This window comes from Geotrypetes seraphini, chromosome 2, assembly GCF_902459505.1.
Source record: "Geotrypetes seraphini chromosome 2, aGeoSer1.1, whole genome shotgun sequence".
Taxonomy (NCBI): domain Eukaryota; kingdom Metazoa; phylum Chordata; class Amphibia; order Gymnophiona; family Dermophiidae; genus Geotrypetes; species Geotrypetes seraphini.
Window position 1 is genome coordinate 9,313,352 of NC_047085.1, and position 23,335 is coordinate 9,336,686.

The 23,335-nt window shown below is 42.2% G+C and overlaps 1 protein-coding gene across 2 annotated transcripts in view; it reads right to left on the minus strand.

Annotated features, from left to right (window-relative positions):
• PPP1R16A (protein phosphatase 1 regulatory subunit 16A) overlaps positions 1-23,063 on the minus strand; it is a 101,683-nt gene extending 78,620 nt beyond the window's left edge. Inside the window, exon 1 of one of the 2 annotated variants that reach the window (XM_033935192.1) lies at positions 22,573-23,063. In XM_033935192.1, the coding sequence (XP_033791083.1) occupies positions 22,573-22,807 (235 nt within the window). In that variant the 5' untranslated portion in view covers positions 22,808-23,063. Of the gene's footprint in view, positions 1-22,425; positions 22,535-22,572 lie in introns of those variants that run through there. The other variant, XM_033935193.1, reaches the window with a different exon arrangement.
• Positions 23,064-23,335: the final 272 nt, after the last annotated feature.

Genomic DNA, 23,335 nt, shown 5'->3' on the forward strand with positions numbered 1-23,335 from the left:
TAGTCTTCTTTTGCCACCCTGTTTCCTGTATGCTTGTAGGAAATAAAAGCTTTTTTCTTTTCCTTGACAAGATCCGAGATCTCTGCAGAGAACCACTGGGGCTTGTTCTTCCTCCGTCGTTTGCTTACTATTTTTGTATAGCGGTTTGTTGCCTCATGCAATGTGCATTTCAGGATTGACCACATAGCCTCTACATTATTGGTTTCAGCTTGGTTTTGTAGCGCCTGATGGACGAAGTCTCCCATGCGTTTAAAGTCAGTGCCCCGAAAGTCGAGGACCTTTGTTGCTGTGTTTGATCTAGTGAAGCCTATCTTGATGTTGAACCATACCATGTTGTGGTCGCTGGAGGCTAGTGTATCACCTACTGAAACTTCTGAAACGCTTTCTCCGTTGGTGAGTATCAGGTCCAGTGTCGCCTGATCTCTGGTGGGCTCCAGCACCATTTGTGCTATAAAGTGTATGGAAAGTGTATGGAAACTGATTTCAACAGAAATATAGCACCATTTGTGCTATATTTCTGTTGAAATCAGTTTCCATACGCTTTATGTGTCCATCAATGTAAGATGGTACTCTTAGCTTTGGCTGAAGTGTGCCTAATTCTTGCTTCTTATTGGAAATCTGAGCTAATACCATCTGTATTAAAATGGCTGGATAAATTGCAAACGATTTGCGAAATGGAGCGTTTGAAAGTTGATAGACAGGGTTCCTTGACTAGGTGGGGAAAGATGAAGGGATTGCTTAATATGCAACATTTGATTTGGAACTGGTGCTTAGAGGGGAAAAGGTCTTGCAGATTTTATGTTGATTAAGAATTTGACATCCCGCTCCTGCATTTTACTGACCTAAGCGGTTTACAGTGTAACAGAAAGGAACTCCATAGAACATATTCAAATAGGAAAAGAAGAGATTTTAGTCACAGATTTGATTTTTTTTTTTTTTTTAAATCTTCTTTCTCTTTGTTAGCAATGACTTCGCAGTGTTTCGTACTATAGATTTCTTGTTAACATTTTCTATGGGGTCCTTTTCCTAGGGTGCGCTAAAACAGCTAGTGCACCTTAGTAAAAGGACCCCTAGGTTCTGCTGTGTTGGATTGAAAGGTTGGGGTGTTTTTGTTAATTTGTAAAAAGAAGAATGAAGTGCCCAGGGTTTCAATTGCCTAATGTGCATGAAAATAATTGTAAAGTCAGGTGCTGGTAGTATCTGAGTTCAGCGCGACTGAAGTATAACTTCCCAATGCTAACTCGTGACTGCTGGAGGAGGAGTGGGGGCAGAGGGATACAGCACTCACGGGCGGCTCCGTCTCAAGGCCAACATCAAATTAGCTCAACTGTTCTGCCATATCCCCAGAGATCTTTTGGCTTCAAAAGACTATTCAGAAAATTAAGCACGTGCAGAACATTGTCTTAATGCAGCAAGAGAGACAAAAGACACAATCAATCCATAAATCGTTGGCTTAGCTATGGCACATACATACATGATATGAAAAATTGATAACCCAATAGAAAAGGAAAGAAAAAGAATGGAAAACAATTGTGGGTTATTAGCATTACAAAATCACACCCAAGACCACAGATCGACACGTCAACTATCCTACTTAACCACACACAAGCCAAAGGAGAAGGTTAAGATGGCAGTACAGTACAGGAGTCTTTATGCCCGGCTTTGACAAATGTTCTTGGAAGCTATGACAAAATGACAAATAAAGGCAAGTGCGATTCCAATCCAACGAAACACTGATTTTATTCTATGATAAACAGTCCCAACAAGGATTCTAGTTTCGGCATAAAAATCCCTTCCTCAGGGGACACTAAAATTATGGAAATAAAACTGTTCTTATGAAATATACAGTGCGCATTACTATTGGAATAAACACAATACAACAATAGTAAAAAAATATAATTATTATTATATTTATGTAAAATTAGACTAGGTATTAAAAATAAAGCAATGTACAGTACTGACAAAACAACAACTTCAGGCAGATAAAAAAGTAAGTTAAAAAAGGTAAGATGTATGATCTAGTTATCAAAGAAAAACACTATAACTGTATTTAACCTTTTAGGATGAAGGGAATGCAAATAATAAATAATACGCTGCTCGACGTGTAAAAGTATAATATCAACATCACCAACATTTGGGGCTCCTTTTACAAAGGTGCGTTAGGGCCTTAACGCGCGCTAAAATGCCATGCACACTAGCCGCTACTGCCTCCTTTGAAGCGGGCGGTAAATTTTCAGCTAGCGTGCGCTAATCTTGTGCGTGCGCTAAAAATGCTAGTGCACCTTCGTAAAAGGAGCCCTTGGAATCTGTTTGATCATCTCAAAGACAAAAAATTTTAGGTCACGGATTGAATAGTTAGAGGGGCGTAATCAAAACAAACATCCAAGTCCATTCTGAGCCTAGGGCGCTAGTCGCCCAAAGTCCGCAGCATCTAAAGTCCATTCTCAAAAATATGTCCAAAATTTCCCCCCCCCCCCCCGAAAATCACCTACTTCTACGTCTAGCCGTTTGATCGTCCGCACCGCTAATGCGCCTATATTTATACTCCATTCTCGTCCAAAAAAATCGTTTCAAAGCCCAAATGCCTAGAACAGACATGAGCAACTCCAGTCCTCGAGGGCCAGAATCCAATCGGGTTTTCAGGATTTCCCCAGGGAATATGCAAATAGATCTCGTAACATAACTTTATTTTTCTATACCACCTTAATCAAAAGAATTCTAGGCGGTTTCCACAGAAGAGAAAAACTGGACAATCAGTGAAATACAAAATAGTAATGATAAGAATACAGCCTATTATTTAAAAAGACATTAAACATTTAAATTAATACAGTAAAATTTTTGTGTTAAGAATAAAAGCACAGATTAAGAGATAAATTTGTCAAATAATACCGCCTTAATTTCTTTTCTGAAAGCGCCATAGGACAGCATGGCTCTGCTGATATAATTACCCAACTAGGATTGTTGTTTGCTTGCTTGAAATGCAACATCCTGTCTAAATAAGACCTAAGTTTACAGCCTAAAATCTTCGGGTATGCAAATAGGTTACAATTCCTGGTTATCCTCACGGGGTTATATAGCACGAAATGAGATAGTAGGTAGGTAGGTGCCAATCCCCAAACTGACTTAAAACAGAGACATGAAAATTTAAACATTACTCGTGCCTCTACTGGTAACCAGTGTAATGATCGGTAGTAAGGACTGATATGATCGCTTTTCTTCAGGCTAAATATCAGACGAACAGCCGTATTTCTGCACTATTCTCAATTTTCTCTCACTTTATTTGGTGCGCCCAAGTAGACAATATTACAGTAGTCTAATATAGATAAACATAAACATCTCAACCACAAGTCCCTTGCAGGTCATGGTGAGCCCCACAAAACCTACTATACCCACCTGTCTACAACTCCAATAGTCCTTATGGCTACAGGTGTAGGGTTTTGGTGGACTCACATTTTTCACCATCAATGCTATGGTTAGCGTGGGTTATGGGCCTGGGTCCTCCTCTCTATGGTTCACTAGCCTACCTCTGCACAGCTCTACTAGGCTTTCCTATGCCAAGGGCTGATGTTCTGGAGGAAGGTATATACATTTTTATTCCGATTTTTTATGGTGGGGGGGGGCAGTAATCACTGGGGGAGTGTGTGGGGGTATGTACTTTGTATCTGCAGTGGTTATCTGGTCACTTTGGATACCTTCTGGGCACTTAGACCTGTTTTTAGCCTAAGTCACGACGTATAAGTTCCATCTAGGCAATCTTGTCAAACTTTTGATTATCCCTACAGTACAACTAAGGGCTTCCTTTACGAAGCCGCGTTAGTGGTTTAATGCGCATAATAGCGAACGCTAAACTGCCAGCCGCGCTAGACGCCAACACCAGCATTGAGCTGGCGTTAGTTCTAGCCGCATAGCGCAGGTTTAGTGTGCACTAAAAAGTTGCATGCGCTAAAACCGCTAACGCGGCTTCGTAAAAGGAGCCCTAAGTCTAGGTCAGCCCATATCCCACCCTAACCACTCCTTCAAAAACGCCCCTTTCAACTCTGGATATCCTGGAAACCTGACTGGCAAGGGGGTACCCCAGGAACATGGATCTAAGGCAATGGTTTGTTTGGGGGGTTTTGACAATGCAGATTGGATGTGAAAGTGGAAGTATTACTATGTTTGTTTTTATATTTTTACTGGGGATGTATATTTGTAGGTTGCAGAGGCTGGACATTTTAAAATCAATAAATACCCTTTGAATGGCCCCGCTCAGGATTGTGAAATGCCGTTGGAAGAAAGAAAAAGCCTCAGGCCACAAGGGAGCCAATATACATTTAGCTCTACCCGTTAAGACATCATTGACATATAAAAAAAAATTTTTTGCCTACTGAGCCAAAACTTAGGGTTGAAAAAAACCTATAAGCTAAATATGAGTGTCATACCATTTCTTCAAGGCTGTTGGACTTCCTTAACTGTTAAATTGACAATTCTGTGGTTCCAAGTAGAGAAGGTGGAAACACAGAACTGTTAGGAGATCGAACAGCCTTGAAGAAGTGGTGCGACATCCACGGAAACAATGGCAGGAACGGAAGGAACCTATGTTTAGCTGAGCTATTATTAATCCTTATGGTCAAATACCTAATCTTAAACAGACCTTACGTATAGGTCATAATCTCCCCTACCCTCTTCTTTAGGCTTCGTCATATTTTTAAAATTATTCTTCATTACCCTCCGGATGTTTTTTCCCTAAATGTATCTTTATCTTCTTTAAAAGATTGTAGTTCACCCCTCTTTCCTTTTGTATTGATAATTATTTGTATGTATACATTGTACATTTATTTGTATAAAATTGTTTTATTTTTGTCTTCCAATTTTAAATTGTCATATGCATTGAAGTACTTGACATTGTGTGTACTACAAACTTTTAATAAACTTGAAACTTTTGTGGGTTTTTTCACCCACAAGTTTTGGCTCACTCAATGGGCAAAAGTATTTTATGCCGATGATGTCTAACGGATAAAGCTAAATGTATATTGATTCACCTAGAGGCTTTTTCATTCATATGAGCAGGCATTCGACAGAGACAGTATATTAAGTGGAGAGTAATTAAGTGATATATTTTTGATACCACATAGTAACTTAGTAAATGACAGCAGATAAAGACGGTCCATCCAGTCTGCCCAATAGTTACACTCTTTGTAAATTCATGATTACATTAAACTAAATTGGGGTTTTTTTTCTTTGATATTTCTGGACCAAAGACAGTAAATTATGCCTAGTACTGTCCTTAGGTTCCCTGTAAAGTCTTTGCACGTAGGAAACAGAAACCCAAGGTACAGCTATACGATGGGAGGGCTGGTAATGGGTGAAAGTAGCCTAGAGAGGGACTTAGGACAAAACAATGAAGCCATCGGCACAGTGCGCAGCGGCCTCTAAGAAGGCGAATAGAATGCTAGGTATAATCAAGAAAGGTATTACAACCAGAACGAAAGAAGCTATCCTGCTGTTGTATCGGGCGATGGTGCACCCGCATCTGGAGTACTGCGTCCAATATTGGTCACCATACCTTAAGAAGGATATGGCGATACTCAAAAGGGTACAGAAAAGAGCGACAAGATTGATAAAAGGTATGGAAAACCTTTCATATGCTAAAAGACTAGAGAAACTGGGGCTCTTTTCCCTAGAGAAGCGGAGGCTTAGAGGGGACATGATAGAGACTTACAAGATCATGAAGGGCATAGAGAAAGTGGAGAGGGACAGATTCTTCAAATGTTCGAAAACTACAAGAACGAGAGGGCATTCAGAAAAATTAAGAGGGGACAGATTCAGAACCAATGCTAGGAAGTTCTTCTTCACCCAAGGGTGGTGGACACCAGGAATGCGCTTCCAGAGGGTGTGATAGGACAGAGTATGGTATTGGGGTTCAAGAAGATGATTTCCTGAAGGAAAAAGGGATAGAAGAGTATAGATAGAGGATTACTATACAGGTCCTGGACCTGATGGGTCACCACGTGAGTGGACTGCTGGGCGTGATGGACCTCTGGTCTGATCCAGCAGAGGCATTGCTTATGTTCTTACTGGAGTTGCTGTTGAAGCTCACTCAGCTTATCTGAACCATCTCATTAATTGTAGGATACAGAGCATAAAATCTGCCCAGCACCATATTCATGTTCCAAATTGCTGGAGTTCCCATTGAAGCCCTCACCAGCCTATTCTAAACCAAATTGCCATATACAGGATACAGACCATGCAAATCCGCCCAGTATCAACCTTAGTTCCTTAATTATACCATTCATTTTCTAATTAGAGATCTTGTGTGTTCATCCCATGCTTTATTGAATTTCGTCACTGTTTTCAACTCCACCACCTTTCTCGGGAGGGTATTCCAGGCATCTATCACCTTCTCCATGAAAAAGAATTTTCTAATGTTACTCCTAAGTCTACCACTCCGCAACCTCGATATATGTCTTCTAATTTTATCATTTTCCCTTCTCTGGAAGATCTGGCTCTATATACCTTTCAACTAGTTTCAAGTTTATTAAAAATTTGATATACCACCTTATTTATTTCAAGGTGGTTATACATTTTAAAATAGGGTAAAAACAGAACATAAGCAATGCCTCCGCTGGGTCAGACCTGAGGTCCATTGCGCCCAGCAACCCGCTCACGCGGCGGCCCAACAGGTCCAGGACCTGCACAGTAATCTTCTATCTATACCCTTCTATCTATACCCTTTTCCAGCAGGAAATTGTCCAATCCTTTCTTGAACCCCAGTACCGTACTCTGCCCTATTAACAAAATAAACATTCAAGATTAGATAAAACAATGATATACACGATTAGACAAACAGGTACGAGTGGAAAAAAGGGGAGAACTACAATGATTAAAGAAAAGTAAGATATAAAGGTATAAACAAAAGGGAGGGATTAAAAAACAAGTAAGCCCAATACGAGTGGACTTATAAAAGATAAAAAAATTTAAAATCCTTAAAAAAGGACATTTACACTTGAAATGCATCTTTGAAAAGGAATGTTTTAAGAAAAGATTTAAATTTCTCAAGATTAGTTATCTCTCTTAGAGCATTTGGTGCCGAATTCCAGAGGGTTGGGGCAACTACTGAAAAGATAGTGTTTCTTCTAGTGTTAATATGGGATTGCTAATAAATTTTGCTCCGAGGAACGAAGAAAACGTAATGCAGCATACGGCATCAAAAAATTTATTAAAGAATTCTGGCTGTCCAGTGTTTGTTTTAAAAGTCAATAATAGAGTTTTATAGATGACACGGTGGTGGATGGGAAGCCAATGGGCTTTTATCCGAAGAGGAGTTACGTGGTCGAATTTTTTGGCCTTATAGATGACTTTTACTGCTGTGTTCTGGATTATTTGTAGACATTTTAACTCTTTTTTGGTAATACAATGGTATAAGGCATTGCCATAATCCGGACAAGAAATAATTAATGAATGGATTAAAGTATTTAAAGCCGATATATCAAGAAATTTAGTTAGAGAGCGTATCACTCGTAAATGTCTTATCAAATCACCACTATCCTTCCTCTCCTCTCCATTTTCAAGTCTTCTGGTCTCTTCTCACTGTTTCATGTTGTTAATCCTATCATTAGGATTCAATTTGCTGTTTTCAAGTTTACCTCATTTATTGTACTTATGTTTTTATTTGGTCATTTCATTATTGCTATGCTGTTAACAGAACTAAGTTTTATGTTAAACGGTACCCGCTGTACACTGCCTTGGGTGAACCTCTTCATAAATTCTAAGTAAATATATTCTCTCTATATATAAATACATTATCTCCTAGAGTCTGCCCATTTTACCTACTGGTCACTTCTCCATGGGCAGAAACATATCAAAGGTCAGGCCAGGACCGATGATAGTGGTGGTGGTGGTGGTGGTAGCAGCAGCAGCAAGGGCAGTCTGCTTCGACACATGGGACTGTCATCTCACAATCCTCTACTAATCTCCTGGGTCTGCTCCCAGCAGTGCTGGTCTTTCTGCCCATGGGAGAAGAAGTTACAGGAATATGGATCAATGTGCCAGTGTGACATAGTTTCCAACTTGTCCCCTGTGGACTTTTTCTTTTTTGAAGTTGCAGAAAAATTGAAGAAAAATGTGAAGTTGCCAAATTTAGCAGGCAACACTTGCAAGCCTTTTTCTTTCCCCGTCTGCCTCTAGGTTAATTTTTGTCTTCAAAGTCAGTTTCTTTTTTCTTTTATGTGCACTTATGGCTTGTGATGTGGTCGAATTGCCTTTGGAATACAGAAATGTAGTAACCTCCTGTCTCAAAAGACACTGAGAATTCTTATAGAAGCTGAATTATTCTCACCATGTTTATTTTCAGCATTGCTCTGGAGGGTAATGGTAGTTTCATCAGGATTACAGAGTTTAATAATAGAAACATGAAGGCAGATAAAGGCCAAATGGCCCATCCAGTCTGTCCATCTGCAGCACCCATGTGCCTGTTCCACGTTTCTTGAATTCAGACATTGTTTGTCTCAATTACCTCTACTGGGAGACTATTCCATGACTCTACCACCATTTCTGTAAAAAAGTATTTCCTTAGATTACTCCTGAGCCTATCAGCTCTTAACTTCATCCTATGCCTCTCATTCCAGAGCTTCTTTTCAAATGAGAGAGACTCCGCCTCATGCATATTTATGCTACGTAGATATTTAAACGTTTCTATCTTATCTTCCTTCTCCCACCTTTCCTCCAAAGTATACAGATTGAGATCTTTAAGTCTGTCCCCATACGCCTTATGACAAAGGCCACGCACCATTTTAGTAGCCTTCTTCTGGACTGACTCTATCCTGTTTATATCAAAATCTCAGAAAGGGGAGAGATAAGGAGGGCATCCTATGGGCCAGAAAGTTAAACAAGGAGGGAGGGCAAGGCTAAAGATTTACCAAAGGTAAATAATACCCTTGCACCAGACCTGCTTGAAAGCATCAGATCCTATCAATCCAAGGGGTATCTCCTGGTTACTGCCCAACATCCCCACTGCGTACCCCAAATGCACAACCGCACTCTTTTCCATTAAATTGTTACTGCTAAGCTTTGGACCTCTCCAAGCTTTCTTAGATCACTTTTCATTTATTCCCTCCGATGTCCATCCTCTCACAGATCTCAGTACCATCAGTATTATCTAACAAAATCAACACATATTTTCTTTTAACCCCTCCATAGTGTTCTTGCTGAAGAGAACAGGCCCCTTAAAAACTCCAATATTCACTAACAGGGTCTTTAAGGTATGTACCTTCTTCTCCATCACATAACCACCCATTAAACTGAAAAGGCTAAACAGGAGGAGCGAGAGAATGGAGCCTTGTGGCACTCTAGTTTAATGGCTAGGTGACAGAGAGGGAGGTGCATACCTTAAAGACCCTGTTAGTAACCTCTTCTATGTTTGGATGTAAAGCGCTGCATATGCCTAGAAGCATAAGAACATAAGCATTGCCGCTTGTGGGTCAGACCAGTGGTCCATCGTGCCCAGCAGTCTACTCACGCGGCAGCCCCCAGGTCAAAAACCAGTGCTCTAAATGAGTCCAGCCTCACCTGCATACGTTCCAGTTTAGCTGGAACTTGTCCAACTTTGTCTTGAATCCCTGGAGGGTGTTTTCCCCTACGACAGTCTTCGGAAGAGCGTTCCAGTTTTCTATCACTCTCTGGGTGAAGAAGAACTTCCTTATGTTTGTACAGAATTTATCCCCTTTCAACTTTTAGAGAGTGCCCTCTCGTTCTCCCTACCTTGGAGAGGGTGAACAACCTGTCCTTATCTGTTAAACAAGCGCTATAAAAGTGATCATTAGTAGCAGTAGAAAAGATTCAAACCAGGACAGAACTATTTCCGATAATCCTGGTGATTGCAAACACTGCAGGAGAACTCGATGGTCTTATCAGATCAAAGTCGAGCGAGACTACCAATACAATATGGTGTCTGTCAAGGTGTGAATGTACCACGCTCAGGAGGGCGGTTATCAAACTGGTTCTCTAATAATATCCTATGTATCATTACATAAAACACCAACTATGAGATTTAGGACATCTGGAAGGGCATCTTAGAAAGGACATCCACCTCAAAATGCAGACATCCCAGTCAGTCTGTTCTAAAATAATGCGAGATGGATATCCTGTGCTGGAAACATCTGGCATGAACTTCTATTCATCCATATTATGAAGAGGGTAAAACAAAAGGACATGGACACGTGTGTGGCAGCAAAGGAATATCCATATTATCAATGGCCACAGAGAACAGGAATGGTTAAAGCAGCCAACTGAGAACCAGAGGTTGCTGGATCAAGTCCCAGGGCAGCTTTTTATAATTAACTGTGAGCAGTCCAGGGACAGAAAAATGCCTCCATTTATTTTGAAGAGTTCAATGTGAGCATTTTTCTGTAACCTGGACACGACAAGTACTAGTTCTAAATAGGTACGTCCCTCCCCCTTCTGCAATGGGAGCTGCATGTCCATCATCTGGTTCCCCCCTAGTCCCACCCCAAATACACACAGACCACTCCTCTTCTGCCATATGGACATACTGCTGTATTAGACGTCCATATTCTGGCTTTATAAAATCAGGATTACGCCCATGCAACGTGCATGTCAGACACTCAAAACCCAAACACCGATTCAACAAAATGTGGTCCCCGCTGCTGGAGTACTCTATATTGCCATATCAAACTACTGGATAATCAACATCGGAACATGATCAACCATTTGTGTCACTACTACCTTATTCCTTTTTTTTTTTAACTGCTTTTCCTACTGCTACTTGTTATTCGTTTCCTTCCATTGACATCCAGTTTGGACTACCAGTGTTACTGTTATTCTCATGGCTCTTTGCTATATCTTCCTACTGAATATAGATGATTGATGAGTCATGTTTTTCTCTTTCTGTACGATTTCTTTTTTCCCTTTCCCTTATATTTTTCTTGTTCTTTGATCTTTGGATGTATTCGAGTTACATACTGTCTATCAATTACTTTTGTATTATGCATCCTCGGATCTTGTTATATGCCTTTTTGCTTTATTGTAAAACCAATAAAACCTTTGAACTGAAAAACAAAACAAAACCTCAAACACCGTTAAAGTACCCACAAAACCTACTGAAACTGGTATACATTAATCTGAAAGATTTTCTTGACCGAACTGGGCATAGTAAGGAGATCAGCACAGGCAGAGACTTTGTGGGACTTGCTTGGAAGGCAGGACGCTAAATCCAAGTAAATGGAACATTTCTGAAATGTGCTACACATAGACCATAGTGGCTGCTGGGGACACAGAGGCTGACCTTTTTTTTTATTTTTTTATTAGAGAGGGGAGTGAGGAGACAATACCTGTTTCTCTAATGCACCTTATGCATCCCAAAGGAAGGGTCTACTCTAGGATGATTCATCGCAGCCGATTCATCATTGAATTGTCTACAGCAGCACCTGGCTAGTTATTCAAAGTAGTAGCATCCCCCTCCCAACACTTCCCCAAAATAAAAGCACCCACCCCACATTTCCCCCAAGGTGCCCCCCCCCAGCCCGCATACCTCCCCAAGGTTGGAGCACCCTCCAGTTCACATACCTTCCCCCAAAGTAGGAGCGCCTCCCCCGGTCTGCATTCTCTTGAAAAGTTTGCCTGCACAAGCAGCATCTTCCACCCCCTGCTCACTCCAACCGCGTCTCATCTCTTGACATCATGTCCTGTATAAAGGAAGTGACGTCATAAGGGAGCCAAGGTCAGCTGAGCGAACTTGTCAAGAGGTATGTGGGGGGGAAGAGACGCACCGGAGGGAGTGGAGTGTGTAGAGGAGGAGAGGCATCAGCGGGAAGGGAGGAGGAGAGGCACTGACGGGGAGGCGCAGAGAAGAGGAAAGGCACCAGCAGGGTGGGGGCAAGATGGAGAAGAGGAGAGGCACCAATGGGGGGTGGGAGGGGGGAGAGGCTGGCACGGTTCTTCTGGAGAAGACAATTCATCACAGCCATTTCATTGGTGCCATTTTGGAACATCCCACGATGAAAACAGCCACGATGAATTGTGCCATTCTGCCAAAGGAGGAGGTAAAAGGCATAGTGGCCGACAGCTCTCTCTCTGTTCTCAGCAGCTTGCTGCCAGATGTCTGAACTGGGCATTTCAGCTGCATTTGTGACCTGCAGGTGCCCGATTCAGGGCTAAACCAGAACACACACACACAGTCCTCTGCCCCCCCTCCCTGCTTATACGCAAGTCGAATGGAAGCTCTTGTTAAAGCACCGATTCCCCCACTTAAAAAGGGGCCGAGTTCCCCATTCAGGCCAGGCTGTGATGGAGAACTGTGACAGGATGGACCACAGCAGCCAGGACCAGGATCAGCTGCCCCAAACTGATCTCACTGTACAAAGGGCCGAGACAGGAACTGCAAGAGCCGACTCCCCATAACAGTAAACATAAAGACAAGTAGTAATTCAGTACAACTGCACAGTAGCCACAGCAAACAGAAGTACAACTGGCGGCAACTGGTATGTTTCCTGGCACTCGCCCTGAGCAGCAGCTCAAACAATTATTAAGCAGAACAACTAATCTGCCCTCTTAGGAGTTATTCATCAGGAGCAGGGCTGAAGCCAAGACACAGGCAACAGAAACCATTCCAGCTTAGCTTCTGCTGGGGCAGAATGTCACAGTGTGATGGATTGCTGCTACCTGTGATGTTCCTGTTCTGCAATGGGGGGGGGGGGGGGGAGAGTGTCTGTGAGAGTGAGAGAGACACCATGGCTAGAACATAAGAATTGCCATACTGGGACAGACCGAAGGTCCATCAAGCCCAATATCCTGTTTCCAACAGTAGCCAACCCAGGCCCCAAGTAGTAAAACAGATTTTATGCTGCTTATTATCCTAGGAATAAGCAGTGGATTTCCCCAAGCTATCTCAATAATGGTCTATGGACTTCTTAAGGAAATTATCCAAACCTTTTTTAAACCCTGCTAACCGATTTCACCACATTCCCCGGCAACAAATTCCAGAGTTTTATACTTTGACGAGACCTCATTTTATTACTTTGATGAGACCTCATTTTTATACTTTGACGAGACCTCATTCCGCCTGCTAGTACAATCCTCCATCCTTAGCATACTAGACTACTGCAATATTATTTACTTGAGCTCCACGAAGAAAACCACTAGAAGACTTAAAATGATCCAGAACACTGCGGTTCGCCTCATATTCGGCCTGAAAAAATGGGAACATGTCACCCCTTTCTACCACAAACTTCACTGGCTACCCTTTGAATCCAGAGTCCTATTCAAATTCGCCTGCTTCTGTTATAAAACAGTATTTGGCCTATCCCCAAGCTACTTAAATCCTCACTTCTACCTAAATCGCATAAACAAGCACTCCCGCAGAATTCAGCTCTTTGCCTTCCCCTCCCTAAAACTATGTCACTCCAAAAGATTCCTTGATAAAACTTTCGCCTTCCAGGCTGCCAAACTGAACCCATGGCTAGCCCAAAGTGTCCTTGAGGCCCCCACCTACCTCGAGTTTAGAAAATCTCTCAAAACTCACCTATTCCATGGACAAGACACCCAACTCCCCTCTCCAATGAACAACAATCTCCTCCTACCCCCTTCCACCTCTCTTTTCCCAACCTACCCACCTCCAACCCCCCCTGACCTACACTCCCCCCTCTCTCTCTAACTTCAACTACCTCCTTGCTCCTAATATTGTTCAATTGTTTCAAACCACTTGTAATTCATTGCTTGCTTCTAATAGTGTTCAACTGTTTTTAAAATACTTGTAATTTTTTTTGTTAATCAAATGTAAACCGCCTAGAACTCCTTGGGTATGGCGGTATACAAAAATAAAGTTATTATTATTATTATTTTAATTACACGTTGTGTGAAGCAATATTTTCTCTGGTTTATTTTAAATCTACTACTCAGTAGTTTCGTCGCATGCACCTTAATCCTATTATTTTTGGAAAGAATGAACAAGCGATTCACATCTACCCTTTCCACTCCACTCATTATTTTATAGAGCTCTATCATATCACCCTGAGCCGTCTCTTCTTCAAGCTGAAGAGTCCTAACTACTTTAGCCTCTCTTGGTAGGGAAGATGTCCCATTTCTTATCATTTTCATCCACCTTCTCTGTACCTTTCCTAATTCTGCTGTATCTTTTTTGAGATATGGCGACCAGAGGTGGGGAGGTGCTCCATACCATAAAGCGATACAAAGGCATTATAACATTTCCATCTTTGCCTTCCATTCCTTTCCTGATCATTCCTAACATTCTGTTTGCTTTCTTAGCAGTCGCCACACATTGATCTGAGGGTTTCAACGTATCCTCAACAATAACACTTAGATCCTTTTCCTTGGCAGTGACTCCTAAAACAGAACCCAGCATCATGTAGCTATAGTTCGGGTTCCTCTTTCCTACATGTATCACTTTGCACTTGCTCACATTAAACGTCATCTGCCATTTTGACACCCAGTCTTCCAGTCTCACAACGATGATCACCTGTTCCTGGCCAAATCCAATGGACTCTACTCAATCCTCACTCTTCTTGATCTGTCTGCTGCCTTCGACACTGTGGATCACCGCCTCCTTCTCGACACATTGTCTTCGCTGGGATTCCAGGGTTCTGCTCTCCTTATTTCTCTCATCGTACCTTCAGCGTATGTTACGGTGGATCCTCCTCAGCCGCCATCCCACTGTCTACTGGCGTACCCCAAGGCTCTGTCCTGGGCTCTCTCCTCTTTTCCATATATATATATCTGCTCTCTTGGTACGCTGATCTCTTCTCATGGTTTTCAGTATCACCTCTATGCTGATGACTCCCAGATCTTCCTCTCCACGCCAGATATCTCTACGGGAGTTTAGGCCCAAATTTCAGCCTGCTTGTCCAACATTGCCGCTTGGATGTCTTGCCGCCATCTCAAACTGAATATGGCTAAAACTGAACTCCTTATCTTTCCGCCTAAACTTACCTCCCCCCTCCCGTCATTCTCTATTTCTGTGGATAACACTATCCTCCTCCCTGTCTCGTTGGCTCCCAAACTTGGGGTGATCTTTGACTCCTCTCTCGCCTTCTCTGCTCAAATCCAACAGAATGCCAAATCCTGTTGCTTCCTCCTGTATAACATTCCTAAAATCCGTCCTCTTCTCTCTGAACACACGACCAAAACCCTTGTCCATGCTCTCATCACCTCCCGCTTAGACTACTGTAATGTACTTCTCTCAGGCCTCCCAAATACAGTTTAAACTCCTCTTGCTGACTTACTAGTGCATTTGCTCTGAAGCCCCCCAATCTCTCTCCTCACTCATCTCCCCCTATGCTCCCCCCCCCCCACTGTGATCTCCGCACAAGCCCCTCTTATCTGCACCCTTCTCTTCCACTGCCAACTCCAGACTCTGTCATTTCTTTCTTGCGGCGCTGTATGCCTGGAACAGGTTGCCTGAATCAATACGTCGTGCTCCGTCTCTGGCAGTGTTCAAATCCAAGCTAAAGGCCCACTTTTTTGAAACTGCTTTCAACTCTTAAGTCCCCCTCACTGCTGTCAGATACCTAGACCCACTATAATCTCCCCAACCCTGAAATGTCCTGTCTAAATTAGACTGTAAACTCTTCTGAGCAGGGACTGTCTATTTTGTGTTTTCATGTACAGCGCTGCGTATGTCTAGTAGCTATATAGAAATGATTAGTAGTATTCAATGTCTTGTATTTTGACAAGACATTTATATGGAAATTTTAAGTAAAAAGATGCCTCAAGTGCCAAGACTCTTGTTCTTAATTTTAAAAATTCTTTCCTTCTTAGCTGCGTCGCTCTTGAGACATCGGGAAAAATCCTAACAAAATCTCCGCAAAATTTAGTCAACCTGTTTTTAAAGTAAAATTTCATTATTAGCATTTTATCTATCTCACTCATGCATGTTATTACCATGGTGGACCTACTCTGGATCACATCCTGAGTATCCTCCAAAAACTCTGTCAGATTTATTTCTTCTGTTACCAGGTGGTCCACCTCCTGGTCGGATTGTATTTTCTTTTGTGGAATATGTATTTTGGGATCCCATTCAGTTACAACAATTTCTAATAGCTTGAGAATAGAAATGTTTTATTTTTGCCTTTAAATGATTCACCACTGAGAAAATGGTAGGATGTCAGAGTCCCAAATAGTTGGGAATTTCGAGATTCATATGAATCAAGAACAATCTCTTAATTTTCCTTATTTTGTTAGTTTGTAAGTAGCATGGCTCCCCATTGTTGTGGACTTGAAAAGGATTTTTTGTGTTGTACATTATTGTTAAATTTGGTGTTAGAAACCTTTTTTTCCTTGGTATCATTTGATATTGTTAACTATTAAATTTATAAATAAATAAAAAAATTTAAAAATTCCAAACTCCAACCCACCTTCTAAGAGCCAATATCTGACATATCGTTTCCTCTGTAATTCCCCCACCTGAGCAGTTTATTGATGCACCTTCTTGTCCAGCTTGTCTGTCTTGGCTAGATTGTAAGCTCTTTTGAGCAAAGACTGTCCATTTTGTGTTTTCATGTACTGCTTATGTCTAGTAGCTATGTAGAAATGATTAGTAGTAGTAGTAGTAGTAATAATAACTTATGGCCTGCTAATAAGGGGGTGTTGGAAATATGTAACTTCCTTTAAGCTAATAAGATTAGATATTTATCAGGAAACGATGTTTAGGGTTTCCAGACCACCTCTTAGGAAAACTTTGCCAGCTGCAATTCACTCAACTGCTATACTGTCGACATTCTAAAAATATTTTAAAAACGTGTCTTTTTCGAGAAGCCTTTTCAGAGTGATATGAATATGGTGAATTACTCTTCTACAGTGCACTTTTTGCATTGTTTTGTGAGTACATAATAATAATAATAGTAACAACAACTTTATTTTTGTATACCGCTATACCACAAACAGTTCAAAGCGGTTTACAGAGGAAGAGACTGTACATATACAGCGAAGATACAAAGAGTAATTGTCAAGTGTATTGGTAACTAGTTTTCAATTACAAGGAGGGACAGGAAAAGGAGGGGAGATGGTTAGAGTTTGGTAGTTTGGCCGGGAGGGAAGGGGTTAGAGAAATTTATCAAAGAGGTATGATTTGAGAGATTTCCTGAAGGATAGGTAGGATGGAGCATATGAAATGAGTGGTCAGGCATTCATTCCATCTGCCAGCTTTGAATGAGAGAGTTCTGTCAAGGAATCTTTTGTAGATACATCCCTTTGGAGAGGGGTTGGCAAACAGGTAGGCATTGCGTGTGCGGTTGGTGCCTGGAAACACGAAGTGGCGCAATAGGTATATCGGGGATGAGCCAGTTAAGTTTTGAAGCAGAGGCAGGCGAATTTGAAGATGACAAGAACATAAGAGCATAAGAACATAAGAGCTGCCATCTCCAGATCAGACCTTAGGTCCATCAAGTCCGGAGATCCGCACATGCGGAGGCCCCGCCAAGTGTTCCCTGGCATAATTTTAGTCACCCGTATCACTCTATGCCTCTCATAAGGAGATGTGCATCTAGTTTACCCTTAAATCCTAGAACGGTAGATTCCGCAATTACTTCTTCTGGGAGAGCATTCCAGGTGTCCACCACTCGTTGCGTGAAGAACTTCCTGATATTTGTCCTGGACTTGTCCCCCCTCAGCTTCAGTCCATGCCCTCTTGTCCATGTCACATTGGACATTGTAAATAACTGTTTTTCTAAACTAAACTAAACCTTGGGTTTATATACCGCACCATCTCCACGAATGCGGAGCTCGGCACGGTTTACAGGAAGAAGGATGAGAGAGGAACTACAGTGGAGAGATTAAAGAGTTAGGTGTAAAGGGGGAAGGTGAGAGGCCTAAGAGGGGGGAAGTGTTACAGTTTTGAGAATAGCCAGGTTTTTAGGTGTTTGCGGAAGAGTTGGAGGGAGCTTGAGGTTCGGAGAAGGGAGGTGAGGTTATTACAGATCTCAGTGATTCTAAAGGGGAGGGATTACCCAAGTTTGCCTACATGGGAAATACCTTTTATGGAAGGGAAGGATAGTTTAAAAATTTGGGAGGATCTGGAGGAAGTAGGGGTTGGGGAGTTTTTCCTGCTCTAATTTTGTCGATTCCTTTCAGAATTTTGAAAGTCTCAATTAGATCCCCTCGCAGTCTCCTCTTCCCAAGGGAGAACAACCCCAGTCTCTTAATTCATTCCTCGTAATCCAGTTTCTCTATACTAGCTTCGTTGCTCGTTTCTGCACCCTCTCCATAATGTGTACAACTGTTTAAAATGTACTTTGTGAGCTGCATATAAAAATTATTTTTAAAAAAACCAAAACAAAACACAGTGCAGTGAATGATACAAGTGGTAAGTGTACAAAGTGAGTGCTACAGAGGGAGGGGTATATGTAGGAGTGATTAATATTATACATTCTGCCAGGACACTACTCCGTGATATATAAGTGGCAAAACACTGGCTATGCAGCAAGTGTATACAGACAACTGATTGAATATCAAGTTATGAAAAGATAAAGAGAGCAGTACAGTGAGTAAATAATACACAGAGGCCAATTCTATACACCTCTCTCTCCGAATCTACGGTTTCAGTATCCGTGCATTCAGTTATTCACTATTTTTTTTTTTTTTAGAATTTCCTATTTTTTAAGCCACCTGAGCCTCCCTGGAACCTTACCTGCTGGTCTAGTGGTGACGCGGGGCAGGAGCGACCTTTCTATGCTCCTGCCCCATGCAGAGCTGTCACGAGTTCCCATTGTAGTCTCGAGACCACCAAGTAAGGACTGCTATACCACCAGGTAAGGTTCTGGGGACGCAGGAGGAAGGTGATGGTGGGTCAGAGTTGGCCAAAAAGTAATTTGCGTCATGTAGAAAGAGAAAGCAGGATGGTATACAGAGGAGCAGCACAGTTGAGTGTATACATATATTCTGCTCTAGTCTAACCATGTTTTATATACCACCCACATTCATAACAGGATTCATAATGGTTTAACATTATAAAACCAAATGCAAACAACTAAAAACATAAAATTACATTAAATGTTCAAAGCCTTTCTAAAAACATATATAGGATGACATTTGTCTTAACTCACAAGGCAAAGTGTTTCAAAATTTTGTGCCCTGGAACCAAAATGATCGGTCGCATAAGGATTTAAAGGATATTTTTGGACGAGGGGTGACCTATTTGAAAAGTGTGCAGGAAATAATAATTTGATCAATAAAAAGGAACAGCTAGCAATTCAATGACTCCCTCAGAACTTTGACCAGAAACAGCTTTAAAAACCAAGCAAACCAACTTAAACCTAATACACTTAATATGTACAGAATGAGAATGCAGGGTGATATACCGAGAAGCAGCACAGTGAGCGTATATGAAGGGACTGCTTCTATATGCATACAAAGAGAAAGCAGGTTAGCACAGTGACAGATATATGTAAACAGAGAGGAAATGGAGCAGTATATACACCAATGAACTGATTTTATATGAATATATAGGAAAAAAAATGCAGGGTGAGAGAGAGGCTTCAGCTTGGAAAAGAGACAGCTGAGTGGAGTAGAACAGGAACAAGTGGATCGATTTTTCACTCATTAAAAATTACAGAGACTAGGGGACACTCGATGAAGTTATAGGGAAATACTTTTAAAACCAATAGGAGGAAATATTTTTTCACTCAGAGAATATTTAAGCTCTGGAACGCATTGCCAGAGGATGTGATAAGAGTGGATAGCGTTGCTGGTTTTAAGAAACGTTTGGACAAGTTCCTGGAGGAAAAGTCCATAGTCTGTTATGGGGGAAGCCACTGCTTGCCCTGGATCGGTAGCATGGAATGTTGCTACTCTGAGATTCTAGAATCTTGGTACTCCTTGGGATTCTATCTGGAATGTTGCTACTCTGAGATTCTAGAATCTTGTTATTCTTTGAGATTCTATATGGAATGTTGCTACTCTCTGGGGATTCTAGAATCTTGTTACTCTCTGGGATTCCGGAATCTTGCTATTCTTTGAGATTCTGTATGGAATGTTGCTGCTCCTTGGGTTTTGGCCAGGTACTAGGGTCCTGGATTGGCCACCCTGAGAACAGACTACTGGGCTTGATGGGCCTTTGGTCTGACCCGGTAAAGCTATTATTATGTTCTTAGAGCTACAGCCTCTGCACACTGCACCTTGTGACCCTGGGCAAGTCACTTAATCCCTCCCATTGCCCCAGGTACATTAGACAGATTGTGAGTCCACTGGGATAGACAGGGAAAAATGCTTGAGTACCTGAATAAACTCTTATAAACCATTCTCAGCTCCCCTGGGATATAGACAATTGAATACATAAATAAATGTAAACGATGTGGCATCTGTTTTAATGTTCGAGTTAAAGATTATGAATGTTTTTATTGTAAGCTCCCTAAGTTAACGGGGGCTAATAAATATTTTAAATCAATTAGATAGATTGTGCACCCACAGGGACAGATAGGGAAGTAGCTGTGCATACGATCCCAATCCCTTTCCCCTACATATAAGGCTTAAAAGCAAGGCAGTGAGTGGTGATGATTCCTTATGATTTGCTTCAGGATTTATGATTGAAACCTTCTCTTCATGCTCACAGTCATTTCCCCCAGGCATAGCTCAGGTATTGAGGAGTGAAGAGGCTCTACATTTCTATAGGGCAGTGGTCTCAAACTTACAGCCCTCAGTATTTTTATAATAATCACAAAATTAAAATAAAAGAGTTTACATTACATTACATATTTCTATTCCACCATTACCTTTCGGTTCAAAGCGGATTGCAAAAATTGTTGAGGAGGGAGGATTACAAAGTTAGAACAGAGATCATTTCCAAGAAAGGGTTAGGTAGGATCAGGGGTTAGGAAGAGAGTAGGAAGAGGGAGGTATTCGTGGCCTTAAGCTTTATTCAGGGATTTCTTGAAGAGTATAGTTTTTATTTCTTTTTTGAACATCCTGTAGTCTGGGGTTGATATCAATAGGTTGTAGATTTGGTTATCTAGTTTTGCTGCTTGAGTGGCTAGTAGGCCGTCGTATAGTTTTTTCTGTTTTACTTCCTTGATTGGGGGGGGGGGGTATGTGAATGGGGTGTGTGTTTTTCTATGCCTGGTAGAGGAAGTTTGGATAAGGCAGTTGTTTAGGTAGATTGGGCTGTCCCCGTTTATAGTTTTAAATAGTATACAGTAGAATTTAAATTGTATTCTTTCCTCCGTGATGTGGTCATATTTTTTCAATGAGTAGACGAGTCTCAGAGCTGTATTCTGAATTGTCTGTAGTTGTTTAATCATTATTGCCGGGCAGGGGAGGTAGAGGATGTTGCAGTAGTCCAGTATACTAAGGATTAATGATTGTACTAGGAGCTGAAATTGTGGTCTTTCAAAGAATTTTCGGACTTGTCTAAGGTTTCTCATAACTGCGAAAGATTTCTGTATTGTTTTTTTATTTGTGGTTGCATGGTGCAGCCTCTGTCAATAGTCATACCTAGTAGTTTAAGGGTGGTTTGCATAAGGTAGTTGATAGTTGATTTCTAAATTGGTTGTGGTTAGGACTTTTGTTATTTTCTTGATCAGATGTTTCTTTAGCTATAAATTAATATCTCTTTGTATCATATTATTGTATATTTATTTGATTCCTTCAAGTAGACAGGGACAGATTTTTCAAATTAAGGGGCACCACAAATACAAGGGGGCACTTGGAGAAATTGGAAGGGGACAGGTTTAGAACAAATGCTAGGAAGTTCTTTTTCACTCAGAGGGTGGTGGATACATGGAACGCGCTTCCAGAGGCTGTTGTAGACAAGAAAACATTAAACTAAACTAAACTTTGGGTTTATATACCGCACCATCTCCACGAATGCGGAGCTCGGCACGGTTTACAGGAAGAAGGATGAGAGAGGAACTACAGTGGAGAGACTACAGAGTTAGGTGTAAAGGGGAAGGTGAGAGGCCTAAGAGGGGGGAAGTGTTACAGTTTTGAGAATAGCCAGGTTTTTAGGTGTTTGCGGAAGAGTTGGAGGGAGCTTGAGGTTCGGAGAGGGGAGGTGAGGTTATTCCAGATCTCAGTGATTCTAAAGGGGAGGGATGACCCAAGTTTGCCTACATGGGAAATACCTTTTATGGAAGGGAAGGATAGTTTAAAAATTTGGGAGGATCTGGAGGAAGTAGGGGTTGGGGAGTTCCAGGATAGAGGGAAAGAAGGTTTGGATAGATTCCTAGAAGAAAAAGGGATTGAGGGGTATAGATAGGTATAGATCATTGCTCAGGCAATGGGCCGTCGCGGGAGCGGACCGCTGGGCAGGATGGACCTATGGTCTGCCCCAACGGAGGCAACTTCTTATGTTCTTAAATTAGCTATAAATGACCATATTATTATTAAGACTTAGCCAAAAGGAAAGATTTATAAACTAGAAAGAGTCTTAGCTCATTTCTTTAATCAGACATTCATTATTTTTTCTGAGACTGCCCAAGTACCTACAAATCCAAAATGTGGCCACTCTCCTAGTCCATTCTCTCCTATAGAGAGTTAGAGCACAGGTGCAGACAGCAGTGAATGGGCGCAAGCACAGGCGGGAAAGCATCTTCTCTCACACAACCCCCCCCCCCCCCTCCTCCTCCTTCTTACCCTCGCGGGCGTCGTGGCGCGCGGCCGCCTCCAGCAGGGTGACGTTGGGCGGGAAGCTCACGCGCCCCCCGCGCCTCTCCTTCGCCGGCTCCTCGGGGCCCGGGGCCTCCCTCTGCGCCTGCGCCCAGCGCCGGAGCTGCTGCGCGCGGCGCCTCTGCGCGTGCTGCAGCCGCTCCTGGGGGCTCATCCTGGCGACGGCGGGCAGCTCGAGCAGCAGCTCCAGGTGCTCGGCCATGCTGGGGGGGGGGGGAGCGAGAGAAGCGCTCAGGCGGCCCCCGCCCTCCCGTCCCGGGGCCGCATCGTGCTTCCTAGTCTCGGCTCCTGTGCCCGGCAGCCTGTTGCTTCCTGCCCCTCCCTCCGCTCCTCCAGGCTGGAAGTGTGTCCAGGGGAGGGGAGGAGGCGCGCGCGCGGCCGGCCTCTGTGCGCTCGTGCTCTGCGCCGATCCCCGCTCTTTTAACGGCCACCAGGGAACGAGAAAGTGCCGGGCTGTCCGCAGAGAGCTCGCTCTAGGCAGCGCAGCTGTAAGCTGCTGGCGAACGTCACATTCAGGCACGTAACTGCCGGGGGGGGGGGGGAGGTGAGGAGTGGGATCTTTCTCATAGTTTATGAAAATGTGATTAAATTGAAGGAATGTATTAGGTAATTTGAAAAATTTATTTTGAAGGAATCAAACATTTATTATAAGTTAATATAGTAAATTTAAATGTAATGACTTATATTATTATGTATTTATTGCATTTCTTCATTAAAATGTTATAAATTA